Consider the following 19,650-nt stretch of genomic DNA (forward strand, 5'->3'; position numbering starts at 1 on the left):
CTTCACGGTTTAGCTCATGGCATCATTGAGGTGCTCAAGCTCCAGCACCACGACAAGGTAACGATCCTTTGCTGAAGTCTGAAATTATGCTAAAGGGCATTTTTCCATTTGAAGTGTTGTACTTTGCAGAGCTGGGCACTCTTGCTTCACCAAACCTCCTGTTTCTCTCTTTATAGTCATGCTGAGATGCTGTTATTTCACAGATCTTTTAAATGTAGCAGAGGGACAGTGTTCTGACAGCTTTGCAGCTCCCTCCCATTGTAATTGCTCAGATTTTTTTTTTTTGCAAGTTACCAGACAAATGCATCCATCATAAGCAAACAGGGAGATAAGAAGAGGAACTGATTGAGTTATATTCTTTACTTCCTATAACTAAGCTTATAGATACAATGACCATACATCCTTTAATATAAAGGACAGTCCTTTATTTCAGAAAGCTGCCCTTTGGATTTATTTATTTTTCAAAAACTCACTTTTGTCCTTTATTTTTATTGAACTTTTACTGTACTTTTACTGTACAAATGGTACCACTTAATGCACAGTCTTTCACATTCATGTGAAAAATATGAAAATTGAGTTGTCTTTTTAAAATAAATTTACATATACTGTTTGATTTTTGATATTTTTATTAGAATATGCGTTTTTGTAAAGTTTTCTTGGTTTTGCTCTTGAATTTTCCTTTGTGAAGCAAAGTTATAAACATAAACTTTTTTAAATAATCTTTATGACATCTTTCAGATTTGCCCCTTTTTCAGATTTGTCCTTTATTTGTTCCAAGAAAATATGGTCACTGTACTTATAGAGGAAACTTAGAGGGTTCCCATTATTTCAGTTTTGGCAGCACTGAAGATGATTAGGGGTCTATTTCAAGCAGCTTTTGAGGGATTGGAAATGATGGCAGCGTGGAGGTGCCCTGAGCTACATCCAACAATTTCTGTGTCTGCAGGATGTCCGAGCTGCTGAGTTCCAGCCTCCCAAAGTTCACATATCACTGAAGCTTCACATTCTTGGGTTATATCTCACCAAAATTGCCCACTGACCAATCTGGGGGTGGTGGTGGGACCACAACAAATGATGAAGTCCATGAACCTATTCCAGAGCAGTAACCTTTGAAGAGTTCCAAAACTCCCAAAGAGGAACAGAACTCAGATGAGATAGAAAGAGAGAGACAGTGAATAGATTTAGGAAAAAAATCAGAATATATGGTTTCCCACCTGACAACTGCTCTACATTTGTTTTGTTCACGAAACAAAACTTTTGATCCTTTCCCCCATCCCCAATTTTAATCTTACATTATAATGGAATACATAATAACTTTTAATTGTTAGGAGATATGGTTCGATAAGATTATGTTGCTTTGTATATACCCGAGAAAGATGGACATATTTGAATATTTGTGTATTTTTACTATCCAGTATTATTATATTAGTGCTGATATTACTATTGATTATTTGTTTTGTTTTGGTTTCTAGAATACAAAATAAAGTTTTTTTTCCCTGTTGGATTCTTTTCTGCATGATTTTTATGAATTTAAGATTCAGACTCCTGGAGACTTCTAGTTCTCTGTTAATTTCTTGTGTATATCAGTTGAAGACCCTGTCTATCTCAGAGATTTCCACAGGGGAGGGGTCAACCAAGTCAAGATTGCAGCTGCAACAGTGCAGTTGAAGGCTTGCCCCCTTTTTACATCCATGCCATATTGTACAAATATTGTGCAAATAATTGTATTTGCAATGCAAGAAAGAAGCAGAAGCAGAGAAGGAGAAGGAAAAGGAGAAGGAAAAAACAACAATTGTGTTTTCAGTGCACTGCCATGTTTTGAAGAATAGTAACTGAAAGATTCATGGAGAAGAACTATATAGGTGGTTGCTAAGGGTTAAAAAAGTCTTAAAACACAATGTCCGGTGGGACAGGGGACTTAAATTGCCATGAAGACAGGTCTATAGGCTCACTGGTATCTATGGGCATGACAATGTTTACCCATGCCCTATCTTTGGGCAATTCAGATTTGCCCCTTCAGCTGCAAGCACATGGCTGAACTGATCCATACCTGGCTGGATTGTCCATACCAAACCTTGAATTTTGGGAATCCTGGTTTTATGATCCTGCTGGATAGGTCTTCCACCACAATTAGAAAAGGAAAGTTCCTGGCATTTCTGAATTGGCACTGTAGCTGGAAAATTTGAACCTTGGCTTTTCTCTATCTTAAAAATATTCTATTGTTTGGGTCAACTTTGATGGCACACAATCAATATTGAAAGATGCTTATATAGAGATGGTAGCCAACTGGATCTTTCAGGGCCCAAATGTGAATTTCAGCTACTGAACTTTTATCCTTCTGATCTAGCATAGATGTGTGAAACAAAAGGATTTCCACTCTACCTGATTTTTGTTTTATTTTTCCCAAGTAAGGTATAGATAGAGCAGGCTTTGTTTGATAGATGGGTGAGTGCTTGGATAGGCTTCTGTTGCAGCCTCTGCAAAATGAAAGGAATAGAAAATTGTCAGGCAGAGATCAAATGCTTGCCAGGTATTTTATATGGGCAACAGCTTCCCTCAAAATGAATAGGGCATCAGCTAATTTGGTGGAGCAACAATACATTTCTACTCAATTTAACAGACAGGGATTTTGATCTGGGATTTCTAATTCAAGGCACAGAGTTGGGTGGCCATGAGTAAGTCTGAGATGTTTTCCTAATACACTATCTGTAACTTGGAAGCAATGCATTTACTGTATAGGAAACTGGTGCAAACCCTAGGATCACTGCTGAATCAATTGACTAGAAAATAAATAAGAATTATTTCTGTTTTACAGATAGAGTGATAAAGCATCATTCACCTGAATTGCCTAGAACATATGTCCCCACACCACTTGACAAAACTGAGGTGAAACATTACCTATTTGTGCCAGAATATGTTATGCACTTGTATAATCGGTGAAAGTAGGTTAAGAAACACACAGAATAGGCTTCTTAAGTTGCTGCATCACTGTCCCTTGGAGTGATAGTGAAGCATTTCCCCAAATCATCTGAATTAGACTCAAAAACGTTCTTCCATGAATGGAAGGGCTCTTTCTATCCAGAGGAGACACCTCATCTATTGAAGAATCCTGCTGCTGGTAAGGGTGTGGGTATTTGCTCCCATGGGGAGAAGAATGTATCCAGTTTCTAGGTTAAGGCTGATGTATCTTCAGTTCTTTCCCATTCTCCATAATATACCCACACTTACAGTAGCATCCTCCTAACAGCCTCAATCCTTTAAGCCTAAGTCCATCATCTGAAGTCATCTTCAGGGCAATTAACCTTCAGTGAAGAGAAAACAGCTGAGTCACAACGTCCCATGCATCCAGGTAGTGATTCCCAGAATGCCAAGAGAGAGGGAATTGGGACATTGACCAGTAGTCTGAGGTATGGCTGGTGCAAGAATATATTCTAAGCTAAACTTCCCCAAGCTGGTATCTTCCAGATGCCTGTTGGAACCAGGATGGGGAAAGCTGTTGTGAGCTGCAAGCACATGGCTGAACTGATCCATACCTGGCTGGATTGTCCATACCAAACCTTGAATTTTGGGAATCCTGGTTTTATGATCCTGCTGGATAGGTCTTCCACCACAATTAGAAAAGGAAAGTTCCTGGCATTTCTGAATTGGCACTGTAGCTGGAAAATTTGAACCTTGGCTTTTCTCTATCTTAAAAATATTCTATTGTTTGGGTCAACTTTGGTCAGCTTTACACTCTTGGGCAAGCGACCACTTGAGTGTACCTAGAAAAATAGTTTGGTGGGATGGAGACTTGACCATGGATTTTCCAATGCAATGGGAGCCAGAATGGAGGTGGGATGGAGTGAGATTACATTTTGTTGGACAGCTGATAAGAGCAGGGAGAAGGAGGCATGAGAGACTCCATGTTGAGAAAAGAATGCACTGACCTCTTTCAAGAAGCAGGTGGTCTGCTGTGTGCTGGCACAGCAGGTTCTAACAGTGGATAAATACGTCCGTGTAGAGTTCAGCAAGACTGGCAAAGGAGCATAGCTGTAGTCGCTGGAATACTCAGCCAAAAACCTAGAAGGTGAAAGGTGAAAGGTCCCCTGTGCAAGCACTGAGTCATGTCTGACCCTCTGGGGGGACGCCACTTTCGTGACGTTTTCTTGGCATAAAGAAGTAGCATGGCGGACTAGTGTGGTAAGCACTTCAGTGCTTAAGAACAGCTTTGCTGGAGTATGCCAAAGTTAGCCTAATTTCCTCCAGAAACTCTTTTTTCCCCTTTCATCACCAGCATCTGGTACTCAAGAAATTACATAGCTTCTGGCCACACAGTTCCAGTCTACCGTCTGGCTAACGCCTTTTGAGAGACTAATTCTCTGCATACCTTGGGTTGGCTCCAGAGTTCTGGGTGACTTACAGTGTTTGACTCCTTTAGAGATAAAGTGTTAGGTAGGGGATTTCCATGTATTTCTCTAGCCCTCCTCCTGTTCCATGAACAGGAACCTAGAAAGCTGAGCAGAAGTAGATGCTTCCCATGGTGCTACGACCAGGATATTGAGAATCATTTCCAGCTCATGGGGTTTAGAACAATGGGATGACTGTGGCATACTTCCTTCCCGCCTTGCCAGAGTGTATTTGGGAAGGATGGAAGCTCATGTAGTAATGCTAGCATAATTCCATTGATGAGGGGACTCCAAGAGGCCCCGTAAAGGTAAAGGTTTCCCTTGACATTAAGTCCAGTCGTGTCCGACTCTAGGGGGCGGTGCTCATCTCCGTTTCAAAGCCGAAGAGCCGGCGTTTGTCCGTAGACACTTCCGTGGTCATGTGGCCGGCATGGCTAAATGGAACGCCATTACCTGCCTGCCGAAGCGGTACCTATTAATCTACTCACATTTGCATGTTTTCGAACTGCTAGGTTGGCAGGAGCTGGGACTAGCAACGGGAGCTCACCCCGTCACGCGGATTCGAACCGCCAACCTTCTGATCAGCAAGCTCAGCAGCTCAGCGGTTTAACCCGCAGTGCCACCGCGTCCCCCTTGCCAGAATGTATTTGGGAAGGATGGCAGCTCATGTAGTAATGCTAGCATAATTCCATTGGTGAGGGGACTCCAAGAGGCACCCTAGAAGATAAGAATAGTGATAATCAAACCACACCTCAGATTACATGAGAGAAAAGGAAAACTTTCTTTGCCTGGGACTGATTTGCAGCATGTGCAGAAATTCATGACGCAGTGAAGATGGCTGATGCTCTTGACATCTCACCTGTCTTCAAAGCCCTGAGGGTCCTTCTTGAAGGTGTCACATATTTCCTCATTGGATGGCTCCACATAGGTCGGGAACTCCTTTGGTGGGTGCCTCAAGGCTGCCAGGCACAGCTTTCGAGCAAGGCCTTTCTCAGTGCAGCATCCAGCTATCCCTGGGTGCTTTGGGAAAGGAGCATCTGGGCTGCAGGATTTGTTAGAGAAAGCAGAAGACTTGGGGGGGGGATTGATAGGAAAGCAAGAGATGGAGGAGAGGGGGCAGAGAGAGAAAGAGGTCTATGTTATTGGTCTTTCTCTGGTATGGAAGAAGAGGAGGACAATTCCACTCGATCCCAGCAAAGTTTCATTTAATTTACTGCCATATTTCCCACTGAAGCCAGGTAGATGTCTGCTGGGATGGCCACACACTGGCCCCAAAGGCAGTAGCTGTCTTCCATGCTAGCTCCCAGAAATTGGTTTTCAGTGACATGATACTCTTGAACATGGAGGGTATCTGTTTAGTCTTTATAAACAATCCTAGATTATTTTAAAACCATCTGAATTCCAGGATATATGGAGATCTGGACCGGAACCTGTGCAAACTTTTTTGCCCCAGATCTGTGTGTCTGTGCCCAGTTTGGATTGGGGCCCCATTGTGTCAGTTCCCTAACATAAATAATTATTCCCAGATTTTGGTTAGGAATGGGCGACTTGCAAGTCAGGTAAGAGTAATCTGTCTCCTCTCTACGAACATGGTATGGGAGGAAGAAGAGAGGCAAAACAAGGAATGCAGAGAGAGAAGAAGAAGAAGAAGAAGAAGAAGAAGAAGAAGAAGAAGAAGAAGAAGAAGAAGAAGAAGGAGGAGGAGGAGGAGGAGGAGGAGGAGGAGGAGGAGGAGGGAAATGGGAAGCAAAAAGAAGATGAATGGACTCCATTCATCATTCTGCATCACTGCAAGAGAATTTTCCAGAAGAGGTTTAACAATGAATTATCAGGAAGATCAAGTGTGGCTTTTCAAGGCAGTTTATTAACAGTTCTCCAAGCAATGTTAGGGAGCTTAGTCTATGCCTTTGACTAAGCTATACTCTGGAGCACTCTGGGAAATCTGTTGAGGTTAGATCTGGCTACCACATGCTTCTCAAAGTGCCAAGCAAGGATGCCTTTAAAGAGTAGGGGAGAATGCCGTGGTCATTGGGCCCAAATAGTTGTTCCCAAAATATCAAATGCAACTATTTTAAGTTCAAATCCCTTACCATGTGAAGCCAAGTCCAGATCAAACTCCGCTCTCCACCCCATTTTACTGAATGGGGAAGGAACCCTTGCAGAATTCCCATCACCAGTTCTCATGAAGTGTAGCTTGATCATACACCAGTGATTCCATGAATTAATCACATGTTGTGTGACGAGCACAACACAACTTCAATCCTGATGAAGTGAGTTGCAGCTCAAAAAAACTTAGGCCTTTTAATTTGTTAGTCAGAAATGGTGCTATCACACTTTTTGTTTTTTTACCACCATAGACTAACACAACTCTCCTCCTACAAAGAACGCAGCAAGAGTAATCTTAATGGGTTTATGTGTGCTTAACTTTCAGTTGAGTGGTAGTAAAACAAACAAACAAAAAAGATAACCAGCAAGATGATTCAGAATTAATCTCCAAAGTGATCCAGGGATTTTAAAAGAAGTAGACAAAACATTTTTAGATGCTGCTAATGAGGAAAAGGTAGATATGAAAGGGGGATGAAAGAAAGAAACAATATCAGTAGAAATTATAGTAACATTTTGAACACCTGTTAATAAAGAAAGTAAACAGGTTGTAAATATGCTAGAATAAAGAACTGAATTATGAGCCGGAGAAAGCATAAATAGGTGATAGCAAAGTGAGATCTGATTCAAAGAATGTCAGAAGGAAGTATTTGAGTATGGATCCTTGCAAACACAAAATAGTACTGTTGGGTTCTTGGTGTTCTCTGAGCTTGGTTCCTGCAGGAAAACAACCAAGCTCAGAGAACATTGAGAACCCAACAGTTCAATCATGTGCTATATACAGTATATTCTCTACTACAAGAACCATACAGTGCTTTTCACATACCAGAGGAAGATATTGGTAAGCTTAGGTTGTCAGATTGTTTTAAAAGGGAAAATTTTGTTGGGGAGAAAAAGACTTCCTCCCTCCAGCCTTCTCAATGAAGGGTTGGTAGCCATGAATTGCCAGGTGACCATTGTGGAGGTCAGTAGAAAAAGAAAGGAAAGGAAGGGAATTGAGCATCTTGCATGAGCTCATGGCTGACTAGAATGAATGTTGGTTGCCCACCCATGTATTTCAAATAGTATTCCACTGTCTCTGTTCTCAGAAAGACTGGATATGCCTGCATAGGTGCAGAATTCTACCTCGTTGTCATAGCAGTCCGGATCAGCTCCTGCAGTGCAACATTTTTCAGCTAGGTGTACCATCTTGTTCACCAGATTCATGATCTCGTCAATGGTGGCATTAGAATACTTCCTGCTGTTCATGACAATTGACCTGCAAACAAAGTTAAAAGATGCATGGTAGCACTCCAAAAAGTTACTTTGCACTTGATTTGAAAGGTCTCTTTACTGGAGTTGTGGGAGTACACCTGGGCTGCAGAATGTCTCATTTGTGAGAGGCACTTGTCCTCTATTTTTCCAAGTCAAATACATCTCTCCACTCAGACCTTTATAAGCTGGCAGTTTGTCAATTTAAATGTCTTCTTTTTAATCTTGCTTTTATTTTTTTGAACTTTTGTTTTTTTAATTTAGTCCCTTGAGTATTTAACTGAAGAAAAGGAAAGGAGTGATAGAAACTCAATGAATCAATGGCTTAATTAATACATTCTCAAAATGCCCAACCAGTGTAGAAGACATGATGCTAACACATCCTCCAAGTTCTCTAAGATTATTCTGGGGAATGAAGTTCAAGATCTTGAAGATGAAGATTGTTTTGAGCACAGGCTATGGCCAATTTAAGGACCTGAAGGAAATGGGAGTCATAGAAGTTCAAAGTGGTTTCCCAGTTTCCACCAGCTACTGTTTATTTATCAGAAAAACTCTGGCCTAAGACAGGGACAGCCATAAGGAGGGGGTTCCAAAAGTCAAAATGGTAGCCACCACCACTTGACTGAAGTCCTTCTTGGGAATTCTATCTCCTCTTTATTTCAACTGCTACACTCTTAAGAACACAGGACACAGATTCCACCCTGTTCTCCTGACACTATTTCCTATTTCTTGCTGAAGCTTTGACTCCATTCTTTGGGACAGTCCTGGTTTCTGTGCACCACCAAGTATAATATGTTTAAATGCTATGGTATTAAACACCACGCCAGCATTCTGAACTCTGAAAAGTGAAACAATCCTCCTTCAAAATACGTACAAGGAATGAAAATGTTTTTTCCCCAATATGTTGTATTCATTACAAACTTTTTCTTTGAAGTAATCCTTTCCTGTAAAAACAAAAGATGAAATGTGGGTTAATAGCAAATAGTTCAAGTGCTGAAGAGAAAGGAATTTTTATTTTTTTTAAAAAAAGCAGATCAGGATTGGTCATAGGTGAGACCTTCTTGACCTACTTTGATCCTTGCCATAATCAAAGTTTTTGGTAGAAGGCAGAATTCTAACTTACACTTCAGCTAACTCAAGGGTGATCATTTATTATTAGGTGGCAAAATCTTCTCTGATGCTTCAGAAAGTAAGACTAGATTTAGTGAGCTCTAAATGCAAGCAGGGAGATTTCATTTATGGATCATTCCTTAAGTATAGCAGAATTCAAGAATGGAACCCAATATTCAGGTAGAGGGCTGATGACTGTCCCTACTCATGGACAGCCTTGTGTTAGCAAGCTATCTAAATTTCCTGCACTGAGCTGAGTGGTGATAGGAAAAAAAAGGGCTTCAAAAACCAGCTGTATAATTCAAAGTTGCAGGACTTATACTGTCTAACCTCCTTCTTCCTTTCTCTACAACTCAAATTTCACAGTTAAAAAAAGGTGAACAAGGGACTATAATGTATACAAGAATGATTCAAATCACTAACAGAACCCATTATCACAACTCAAGGATGCTTAAGCAGGTCTCCAAAATGAGAAATAGATTGGAGGCAGGATAGCAGTCATAGGCTTTGTATCTCCTCAAAGTCATTTTGGTACACGCCACTTTTGTTGGGGGATGACATGTTGATGAAGTGCTATCTTTCAAACCTTGTTGCACTAAGCATGGATGGATTAGCCACCTCTTTGCCATAACAAATTCTATTGCCACTTTGTTCACTGCCAAATAGACAAGAAAAACACAGGCTCTGATTATCAAGTTCAACAACCACCTTTGAACCTTCAGCCCATCTGTAATAAGTGAAAGAAATATGTGTCTGTTCTTCAAATAGTGCCCTATAAAAACTACATTGTTCTTGTCTTTTTCTGATGGGTTACTTGATAGAACTGGAGTTTAAAAACATCCCCCAATCATCCTGCTTATCACTCAAAGCTTTATTTATATCTGCTTAGAAATCGCTCTAACTCTAGATAGTTCCTCCTTTAGAGAGACCATAAATCATAGCTTAAACGGAGAGCATCCATTTAAATGATTACTTTTGAGTACTTAAGGCACTTCAGTGCAGTTTGACAATCACTGAGGGAAAGAGAATTTTAGATGAAGGCCACCTCTTTATTTTCTCTCCAGCTGCTTAGGAGATAGTCTTCCCATTAGTGTTCTGCTGTCACCCTGATTTATTAAAACCATTAGAATTGGGAAACACTGAAATTCTGAACATCCCTTTATCATTTCTTTCATCTTCACTATCCACTTGGGAAATCATTATAATGCTGGATGAAATGAAGATCTTTGCTTGTTTACTGCATGGAGTGATGCAATACTAAGAGAATAACTATGAAAAAAGGAAAATCTTAAAGAAAAAGACTCCTCTTCTTTCAAACGGTACAGTAATGCTGAGATAGGCATATGGCTCAGATAGACAGCCAGATGCATCATTTGTGATCCCTAGAAATTATGCTGATGAAATTCAGTACAACTGGCCAGTTCCAGTGGGCTTAATGCACTATTTGAATGAATTTCCTCCCAAATTAAAACAAGGTGAATGTTGCAGTCCTGGTGGTTATCCAAGGGTGTTCTTGGGAGGGGGGTGTCAACGATGTCAAAATGGTGATGTGATTGGATGATTGAAACCCCACCCTTTTTTACATGAAGCATGTTAAAAGGGACTGGGGCTTAAATTACCCTGTCGTGCCCACCATTTTACCCCCACTGTGGACATCAATGAATCACTGTTCTACCTTGCTGCACTTGGTTTCTGAAAAAAAAGTGGAGACATTTACAGAATATGCTCTGTCTGAACCGACACAGACCATTCACAATTGCTCTGCTCATGTTGCATGCTATACTCAAGCAGATGAGCCACATACTATGGCTTGTTTCACACAGTGACAAGACAATGGCTGGGTTTCTTATGACTGCTGAACTACAAATTACTCAACCTCTTTGTTGGCTTGTGCAGACTCCTGCATGGTTCTCTCCTTTTTCCCTCTGTTCGATTTTCCTCCTTCATTTAATAAATCATGTTAATTTCAGGATGATATAGAATGACCCTGAAATGTAGGTCCTCCATCTAATAGGAAGAGTATCTTTAGAGAAGTAAGACTCATTGCTTTCAGAAGAGCTGTGCTCCTAGCTAAGGGGTTTATAGGATTTCAGCTTTGAATTCAAAAGACTGAACTTCGTTTATTTATTTAATGAAAATGGTAAATTGCACAAGTGCCAAAGCTCTCTGGGCACTTTAAGAACTCAGGTATTGATGCTGTTTTCCAGAAATTGAAAGAAAAATGGATGAGGGGGAAGCTTCACTCCTTGAATGAATGAAGAAACAAAGAAAGAGGGGCTTGTTAAATGCAGCAAAACCAAGAAGCCAAAAAACCAGTGAGCATTAAAGTACACAGTATCCATCATAACTCAATGGAAAGTACATTGCTTGTGTTTGCAAACAAAAAGCAGCAAATCACAAACTGAGAAGGAGTGGAAAGCCAGCTGGATTCTTTTCAGGAAGGAAGGAATAAATTTAGTGTTCAAATAGTTGCAAGCGAAAAAGTTCTAGATTAGTTTTTTAAAAAGCCATGGTTCATAACGTATATAATATATGATATTTTCCAAGTAGAGAAGAACATGTAAAATGTAACATTTGCAGGCAAAAAACTTTTCTTCTAGTGAGGGGTCCAACCACCCCTCATATTCCAAGTGATTCAGACCAATATAGTTGTCTATCTTTTTCTCCCCTTCAGGGGAATCCACAGGGACAATAAAAAAAAAAGTTAAGATGGCTTCCATAACTGCATGATTGAAGCCCCACCCTTTTACAAAGGGGCAGGGCTTTGATCATATAGACACAGATACCATTTTGACTTTTTTGACCCCTTTGCGGATGCTTCTGTCTGTGTCCCCAAGCTACTTCTTTTGTTCTTTCACTGAAATGCACACCTTAAATCATTGTCTCTTCTTATCTGTAGGCATGCATCATAATTGCTAATCTTTGCAGTTTTTTTCATCCCAGACATTGTCCTGAAATCATCATGTTTCCATGAATAAATATCTGTAGGCTGGCCAGAATCACTAACAAATAGTTTCTCCTCAAAGATAAGGAGATCAAGCATTACTATAAGCAGACTGTTTCACTTGGATGGAGAAACATTGCCCTCATGAAACCCTTTAGGTCTTTCACAGGAAGGTGGAGATGATGGGTGGAGCTACAACACTCATACCCAAAGACGGTGTCCATACAACTTGTCACAAGGACCAGGTAAAAGCTTAGCAGAAGCACTAAACTTGATCAGTCTTAGTCCAAGTGTGGGGTTTTGTCACTTCACCTGTTGCATCAACCTAGTGTATTTTGGTGAGTTGTAATTCACTATACTGTGCAGATCTAGAAAATGGGCCATTCACTAATCAGGCTAAACATATTCTATGGACACAGGGACACAGAAGTGTACCTGCAATTTGTGGGAAACCATCCACTCATGCAGCACAGCAAGTCTTTCTTTTGTGGAACAGAACACCAGTTGGGTGGCAAGCCAGTATTGATATTTAGCTGTCAAACATCCAGAACAATTCCCTTTTGGCAACCTATTCCATTACCAATCTTAATCCATTTATATGGAGATTACTTTTCACAAACTGGACATTGGATAGCCTTCTTTGTATTGAACAAAACTGAAGCATAAGTTGGCTATTCTAGCAAGAACCTGAAGAGGGTGGACTTGTGTTGGGGTTTGTCACAGTGGAAAATATTTGCTTTCATGAGCCCTTCACTTCTGTGTTTACTCATCTGAAAGAATATCCTCTATTATTAAAGCTCCAAAGAAAATGTTGTGATCCATGTATCTGCAGTATGTGTCAAAGGACTTCTTAATGAAAGGCTAATTCAACAAAGCGGCATCAATTAAGTTGGAAAAGTGGGTTGGTTGGGCTTCCTAAATCATTACTACCAAGTATAAATTAGAATGGGAAATCTAGCCATGATCTTTATGTTAACTGCCATGAGGCATTACTTTTGGGGGAAGAGTGACTGGATCACAATCTGGATTAATTTGAAGATCACCAAATAACAGGGCTGTTATATGGATGTGGACTTCTATTTCTCCCCAATCTACATCATAAGACTGAATGAAGCTTTGATCCAGAGATTTGATTCAATGGAGGTTTTACTGAGTCTCTGAACTGAACTGACTTTTCTGATTGGACTGATGATTCAGATCAAACTGAATCTGGTGTTTTGAAAAAAGGGACTTAGTCCTCCAAAAGGGCTGATTTGGAGCTGATCTGCACAACCTTTCCACATACTGTATCTGCAATTATTCTGCTTTCAGGAACCAGGTTTTCAACAGATGGGACATTTCTTTTGGGAGAAGCCAATAGAGAAGGAAAGTGGAAACAGGCCAGTTTAATTGCAGAAGCCTTTATAGCCACTCTAATTTTGGATCCTAAATATTGGGGAATAGACCGTGAGCTCCATGGCTAGGAACCCATGATATATAAACAAGCAAAACAAAATGCATAGTAGGAAAACACATGAAAAGGATCCTTAGCTCAGTGCCTTACTTCTGCCCATAAGATGAGAATTTTTTTGGCAGCAAATGCAAGTAAACAATTGCCAAACTTTGTAGGTAACTTTACATTAGATGGATCAATAGGTCCCCCACTTTGGTAAGATTTTCTGAATTTCTGCTGCTCCAATTTCCATAAACCCAACCAGCTCAGCTAATAGTCAGGGATGATGGGAGTAATAGTTCAACCTCAGAGTGCTAATGTGGGGGGGGGACTATCATGCTACAGATTCATAGCCATAGAGGACTGGGGGGAGGTGTGCAAAATTATTGAATCTCAACTCCCATCCATATGTATGCATTAGACTTTCCCCAGCACATTGATGCAACACAGATTTTAGTGTCAGGAGATGTTCTACAACCTAATGGCAGACACTATGTCCTCATTTCTACATACCCCAGTGAAAGTATATTCAACCAGACATCGTGGTAGTAGACAAGGCCCAGAAGACAGCAGTGGTGATAGATGTAGCTGTCCTAAGTGACAGCAACATCAGGAAGAAGGAGTACGAGGAGCTGGAGAAGTACCAGGGCCTGAAGGAGGAAATAGAGGGGATGTGGAAATTGAAGGCCAAAGTGGTCCCAGAGGTGGTAGGGGCACTCGGGGCTGTGGCTCTGAAGCTGGGAGAGGGGCTCCAGCAGATCCCAGGAGCATCATCAGAGCTTTCTGCCCAGAAGACTGCAGTGCCAGGAACAGCTGAGATTCTGTGCAGAACCCTCAGCCTCCCAGGCTTCTGGTAGAGGACCCGAGGTTGAGGAAGACACATATCAACCATAGGGATGAGAAGGGAACACACACACACACAAACACTGGACAAGTCCCTGCAGTTTTCTTGGCAAGGTTTTTTGGAAGTGGTTTGCCATTGCCTTGTTCCTAGGGCTGAGAGAAAGTGACTGGCTCAAGGTCATCCAGCTGGCTTTGTGCCAAAGGTAGGATTAGAACTCCTGGTCTCCTGTTTTCTAACCTGGCACCTTACAGGCTCACACACACACACACACACATGCAATATTGGTAGCCTGGTTAAAAAAAGAGCCGAATACTTTTGTTGAGGGGCTGGTTTGTTTGGCTTTTGCTATGATGTCCAGAACAATTTTATTCTGCTAATCTTTTTAATGGTTTTAATTGAGCTGCTTTGAGCAGGGTAGCTGTAATCAGGGCTGGCCATAAATTTTCTAGGTAAATAAAAGGGTGGTTTTTCTTTTGCTTCTGTGTCTTATCTTTTATTCATTTAAGTGTTTGCTGCTATTTTTATATTTCTCCCAGGGACTTGGGGGTGAGGGCAAGAAATTGTGTGGTTCTCTCTCTCCGAGGCTGGAACAGAGCTCCTCACAGGAGGGGGGGCAGAATGACCTGACGTCAGCTTCTCCCTTTTCATAACATTCAAAGCTGACTATTATAGAGATTGCAAAATCTCAGTTTCAGGAAGTTTCATGACAGAGGATGGGTAGGATGGATAGAGTGGGTGAGATAAGACGGGCTGAGAATCTGAAAGAACTCCCTCCCACCCATTCTTAACCTAAATGGGAAAAAGTTGAGAAAAACTGCTCTTTCATATTTGCTGTCTGCAACCAACTCAGTTTTAGAATTCCTGGAATAGAGTTCTACTCGGCATTCTAATTCTTTCTTTGAATATTCAGGGATATAATGTGTTTTGGATACATCTTTTGTTTTGCTAATCTAGCTAGGCAGCAGCTAGGTAGGATCAACCTTGGCTGATCCCCAAAAACTAAGCAGGAAGGTACCTGGTAGGTCCTTGGAGACCAGCAGGAAGTTTTCAGGAAGAAAACAATGACGACAATGTATTGTAAATATATGGATCTATCCCTGAAGTCATCCAGGAGTCAAACTCAACTCAAAGGATATTTTAGTTCTTTTCTTGTCATTGTTGCTTTCCATCTTAGGGACTTATTCCTCAAGCAGAAAAGTAGGCTAATGAATAAAAGAAAAGAATTAAACCATCCAATGCAAGCATGACAGCTGGAAACTAAAATGATAAGGGTGATAAAGATGTTACAATTCCTTTATCTTATAATATAAAGTAGGACTATGGAGACCCCAAAAAAAAAAATCTAGAAGAAAAAGTTTAAATGCACCTTTGAAAATCTTGGAAGATTATCTGCTGGGAAATCAGCAAGGAGGATCTACTTTTTCCATGTTATTGCTCAGATGAGCCAGGGACTGAAAAGAGCCATTCTTCTGGTGTGAATAAAAGACACTTGATTTGATGAGGAGTTTATTAGCATACTGATATTTAGTAATTGAGAGGCACTTTTTTGTTGCTGGAGGTGCTGAGCCAATGTTACTGATATTGCCTTGTCAAACTGCATTACCATAAAGCAGCTAATGAAATATTCAGCCCATCTCTTCTAGCAGTCATAACATGGGCTTCTGTGAGAGCTATGGAACAGCTCAGATTGAGGGCCCAGGCTGCGGAAAGCCATGATTCAGGAGTAACTGGGATCCTATTGCCTTTGGATGGGTCCCCTGATTTCTGCCAAGACAGTAGCCAGATCTCGTTCTGTGCTCAGTTGCAAAACAGTAGAGATCAAGTACTCCTGCCTGATTCTCTGGGTGAGTGACAATCAGATCTGTTCCTCATATTCATCAGTGAAACCTTCACCTGGTAAATTTCCACAACTGTCCCAATGTGGAAGGTGGGAGTAGCTAGAAACCTGTAATGGGCTGTGAGAATAACCTTGAGGAGCAAGAAGAAGAACTTCAACAAAGACAAGGTCAGATAAGAGAACTCTGAGTCCAAAGCAGAATGTAATTTGAGGAAGCATCTGTGACTTCACCCTCCCTAGTTCTGTTGAGTGTAAAGGCAGGGAGGGGAGATACCTGCAAGATTCTGTTACTGTAACATTATAATAAAAATAGTAACTGCCCAGAGTCACTGGCAGTCGGGTGGCATATAAATTTAATTAAATCATCATCATCATCATCATCATCATCATCATCATCATCACTTTGGTTTCTTGGTCTGGACTATCTTGAACGACTGACACAAATCTTGCAGTTCTCACATCCCATTACAAAACCTGGGGTCCTTCCTTCCTTCCTTCCTTCCTTCCTTCCTTCCTTCCTTCCTTCCTTCCTTCCTTCCTTCCTTCCTTCCTTCCTTCCTTCCTTCCTTCCTTCCTTCCTTCCTTCCTTCCTTCCTTCCTTCCTTCCTTCCAGAATAATGTTCAATATATCTTCCCAAACAGAAGAACTGATTTTTTTCTACATTTTCTAATTTGATGGCAGATGTCACTTGACAGTTTAGATTCACAGCTAAAAAAGCCATCCAAAATTAGTTACCTAACACCCTAAGCAAACAAATAGATAACTACAGTATCTTTGATCTGGCTTGGCCAATTCTAAATTCATATAAGCCACTCTGATGTACAGATTTTAATTTAGGCCCCAAATCTGTTCTTTCCTTTGATTAAAGGCCAGCTTAGCTGACATCCCGTGCAATCAGGGTCCATCAATAGTAAATTGTATCAGAGCAAATGGAAAGGGAGGTGGTGTGCAAGCCAGGCACAGCTCATAACTTTTATTCTTTCCCACTGAAAACTGATCTCTGCCAAGAACCAGTGTACTTTGCTTCTTGACAAACAAACTAAATTGCTCTGAGTCATAATGAAAGCACTGCAAAATTACAGTGATAACTTTCAGTGGTGAGGCAGGAGGGAAAATTGGGGCTCAAGGATGCTATTGTCATTCCCAAAATCTGTTCTCAGAAAAAGTGAATGCTGATTCACTTGCAGCCGGGATTGCAGGCTGGTCAAAAAAGGGCAAACTGCATGATACACCTTAGTCCCCTGTTTTTCTTTCCCACTCCTGCTGTGGAGTTGCTCAGTATTAATTCCCAGAACCTTCTCTGGCTTTGAATCCATTTTGGAAAGGTGTGGGTGTTTTTTTTTGTGGTGACTTTTCATTTATCACATAGATAAATAGGAAAATTAGAGGTTTGACAGAGCCAGGAGTACCTTAATGCCAGTGTAATGGAAATATTAATTGTGAAAGATGAAAGGCCCCAGGTAATCAATTACCAGGTAATTTGTAGTCCAAAGCTCTGGAAAAAGCTTTGGGGTTTGATGAGAAGTGTGAGCAGGAGAATGCTCACCCATTTTCCATTACCCAACCATGACTCCCTCAGTTGCTTTTTTCCCCAAGCTAAAAGTTCCAACGATTCTGTCCTTTGCTCAGAAAGAAGTCCTTTGAGTGCCCTATGACTCAGTTGTCCTCTTCTACATTTTTTTCCAGCAATTGGACTTCCTTTTGCTGCTGAACTCCTCTTACGTTTTTTTGTATAAGAATTTTATTAGATTTCAGGCAAAGATAAAAACGGCAGAAAAACAAAAAGCAACAAAGAAAAAGAAAAGAAAAAAAACTAAAAAAGTGTGGAAACCCAAGATAATTTTTTTCTTTGAAGTTAGAAATAGAGGTGACTTCTGACTTTTAACAGCAAGGATATGCATCAATCTTTCACAATCAATGCCTTACTCTATATTAAACCAAAATCACATTATTTCTATCAATCATTCCATTGGCACAATATAAACATCACTAAATACAGTTGCTCCCTCCCCTTATATTAAAAGAAGAATACACCCCTCACCTTCTAATCAACTCCCCCCACCCCCCAAGGAGAACATTTATTTGATTATTTCCTTCCTACTAGCTCCTCTTACTTTTAAGAAGTTTCTGCAAACATTCCACTGGAACCTGCCTTTCTGTACCTTTAGAGTATAACTCCATCTGTGATGGAAAACACATGGAAATCCACCCCCAAAAAGTAGAGCAATTGCAACCCTTTTTTTTTTCTTTGCTCCTCTTTAGGAAGAAGAGTTTAGAATTAATGAGCAGGGAATCAGCAGGGAATGGAGCAGTAGAATAATTGTGGGAGAAGTGCACCATCCTGCTGCATCTATGATTCTTTCGATTGGAAATAAGGAGAACATTCTTTACATACCATCCTAGTGTTTGTCTTGGTGGTCTATTGCTAGTAAAACAAATCTCAAGCAAACTTTGACTCTTAATGAAACTTCTTGCCTCTTGTCTCCCTCTTGTCTTTCCCTGTCTTGAAGACATAGCTTAATTTAGTTTAGTTTGGTGAGGCTTCCTTGCCAATTTATTTCTAATGAATCTACCTTTTACTTCCAATATAATGAATGTCTTTTAGCATTCCTTGGTAGTAAAGAAGCCCATAACTAGGATCCAAGATTTTAGGAACATTTTTCTTTTTAATGGGTCATTCTGCTACTTAAATGACTGGGCATTCTCTTGGCCCTCTGCATATGCTCAGAAGCATATCCCCTAACGAGGATGGATTTGCTGAAGTTAAATTCTCCACCATTTAGTTTAACATTTATTGGAGTCTCTGTGCAAAGGATAGCATTTCTGGAAGTCTCCTTGCTAATCTGGGAGAGCCCTTGGGGACCACTCTTGATACAGAGGGCACAAAAGTCTCCTAACTTTTTCCCCATGCTCATAAAAAACAAATCAAAATCTGAGAGAGAACAAGAGCACTGGGAAGGGAGGTTTTTATCCAGAAGAGCCCTGATAGATTTGGCTGAAAGCAGGTTTTTTATTCCAGCATTCAGTGATGAAACTTCTCGCACTACCAAGCCAAGACCAAAAGGAATCAATGCAGCTTATCTATGCATTCAGTGCAATTACTGTTCAGCCACAGACAAACTGCATTTCTTATGATGGCTAGGAAAATCACCCTCTTTTTATGTTTTATCATGGAGAATCAAAGGGTACAATCTCGGGGCATCAGAGCAGCATGTGTGTGCCTGTGTGTGTGTGTCTGGCCACCCCCCCCCCTTCAGGATAAATATAAATCATACCTCTCTCAAGTCCGTGACTATATGTGAACAGGAGCAGCAAGATGCTTACAGTCCCTGCCTTCATTTTGGTTCCCTAGCAGTCACACAGGATTGTCATGCAATTGCTGTTGCTTTCTACGGCTGCTTCGCAAGCAGGGGCTGATGAGCAAACCCCTGTATTTATATATTGCTTCCCCCCTGATTTCTTGATCAATGATTAATTGCCATGCAAGGGTCAGGGGCAGGCATCCTTGGCCTGGCTGAGATAAAGCAAAGGTCCAGAGACAGGCAAACACATGGCAATAGGTGAGGATTGACCCCAGCCCTTGCTCAGGCTTAAACATTAACTCAGTGCCCTTAAACCCTCTGTGTGAGAATTGCCCACACAGAAGAAGCATTTCCTCTCCTTCCAGGATCAGGCTCCTGTTACCAAGATATCCACACTTCAAATCTGGTGCAAAGCCTCTTCCAAGAAAGAGGTTTTACTTC

The 19,650-nt window shown here is 40.8% G+C and overlaps 1 protein-coding gene across 6 annotated transcripts in view; it reads right to left on the minus strand.

The window, feature by feature from the left end:
- Positions 1-19,305, minus strand: part of GC (GC vitamin D binding protein) — a 35,744-nt gene extending 16,439 nt beyond the window's left edge. For 5 of the 6 annotated variants that reach the window (XM_063309663.1, XM_063309662.1, XM_063309661.1 and 2 more), the window contains exons 1-6: positions 19,183-19,305; positions 8,614-8,683; positions 7,614-7,746; positions 5,245-5,456; positions 3,927-4,059; positions 2,383-2,477 (exon numbers count right to left, since the gene is read on the minus strand). In XM_063309663.1, the coding sequence (XP_063165733.1) occupies positions 2,383-2,477; positions 3,927-4,059; positions 5,245-5,456; positions 7,614-7,746; positions 8,614-8,683; positions 19,183-19,246 (707 nt within the window). In that variant the 5' untranslated portion in view covers positions 19,247-19,305. Of the gene's footprint in view, positions 1-2,382; positions 2,478-3,926; positions 4,060-5,244; positions 5,457-7,613; positions 7,747-7,840; positions 8,020-8,613; positions 8,686-19,182 lie in introns of those variants that run through there. The other variant, XM_063309664.1, reaches the window with a different exon arrangement.
- Between the last annotated feature and the right edge of the window lie 345 nt (positions 19,306-19,650).

This window comes from Candoia aspera, chromosome 8 (assembly GCF_035149785.1).
Source record: "Candoia aspera isolate rCanAsp1 chromosome 8, rCanAsp1.hap2, whole genome shotgun sequence".
Lineage (NCBI taxonomy): Eukaryota > Metazoa > Chordata > Lepidosauria > Squamata > Boidae > Candoia > Candoia aspera.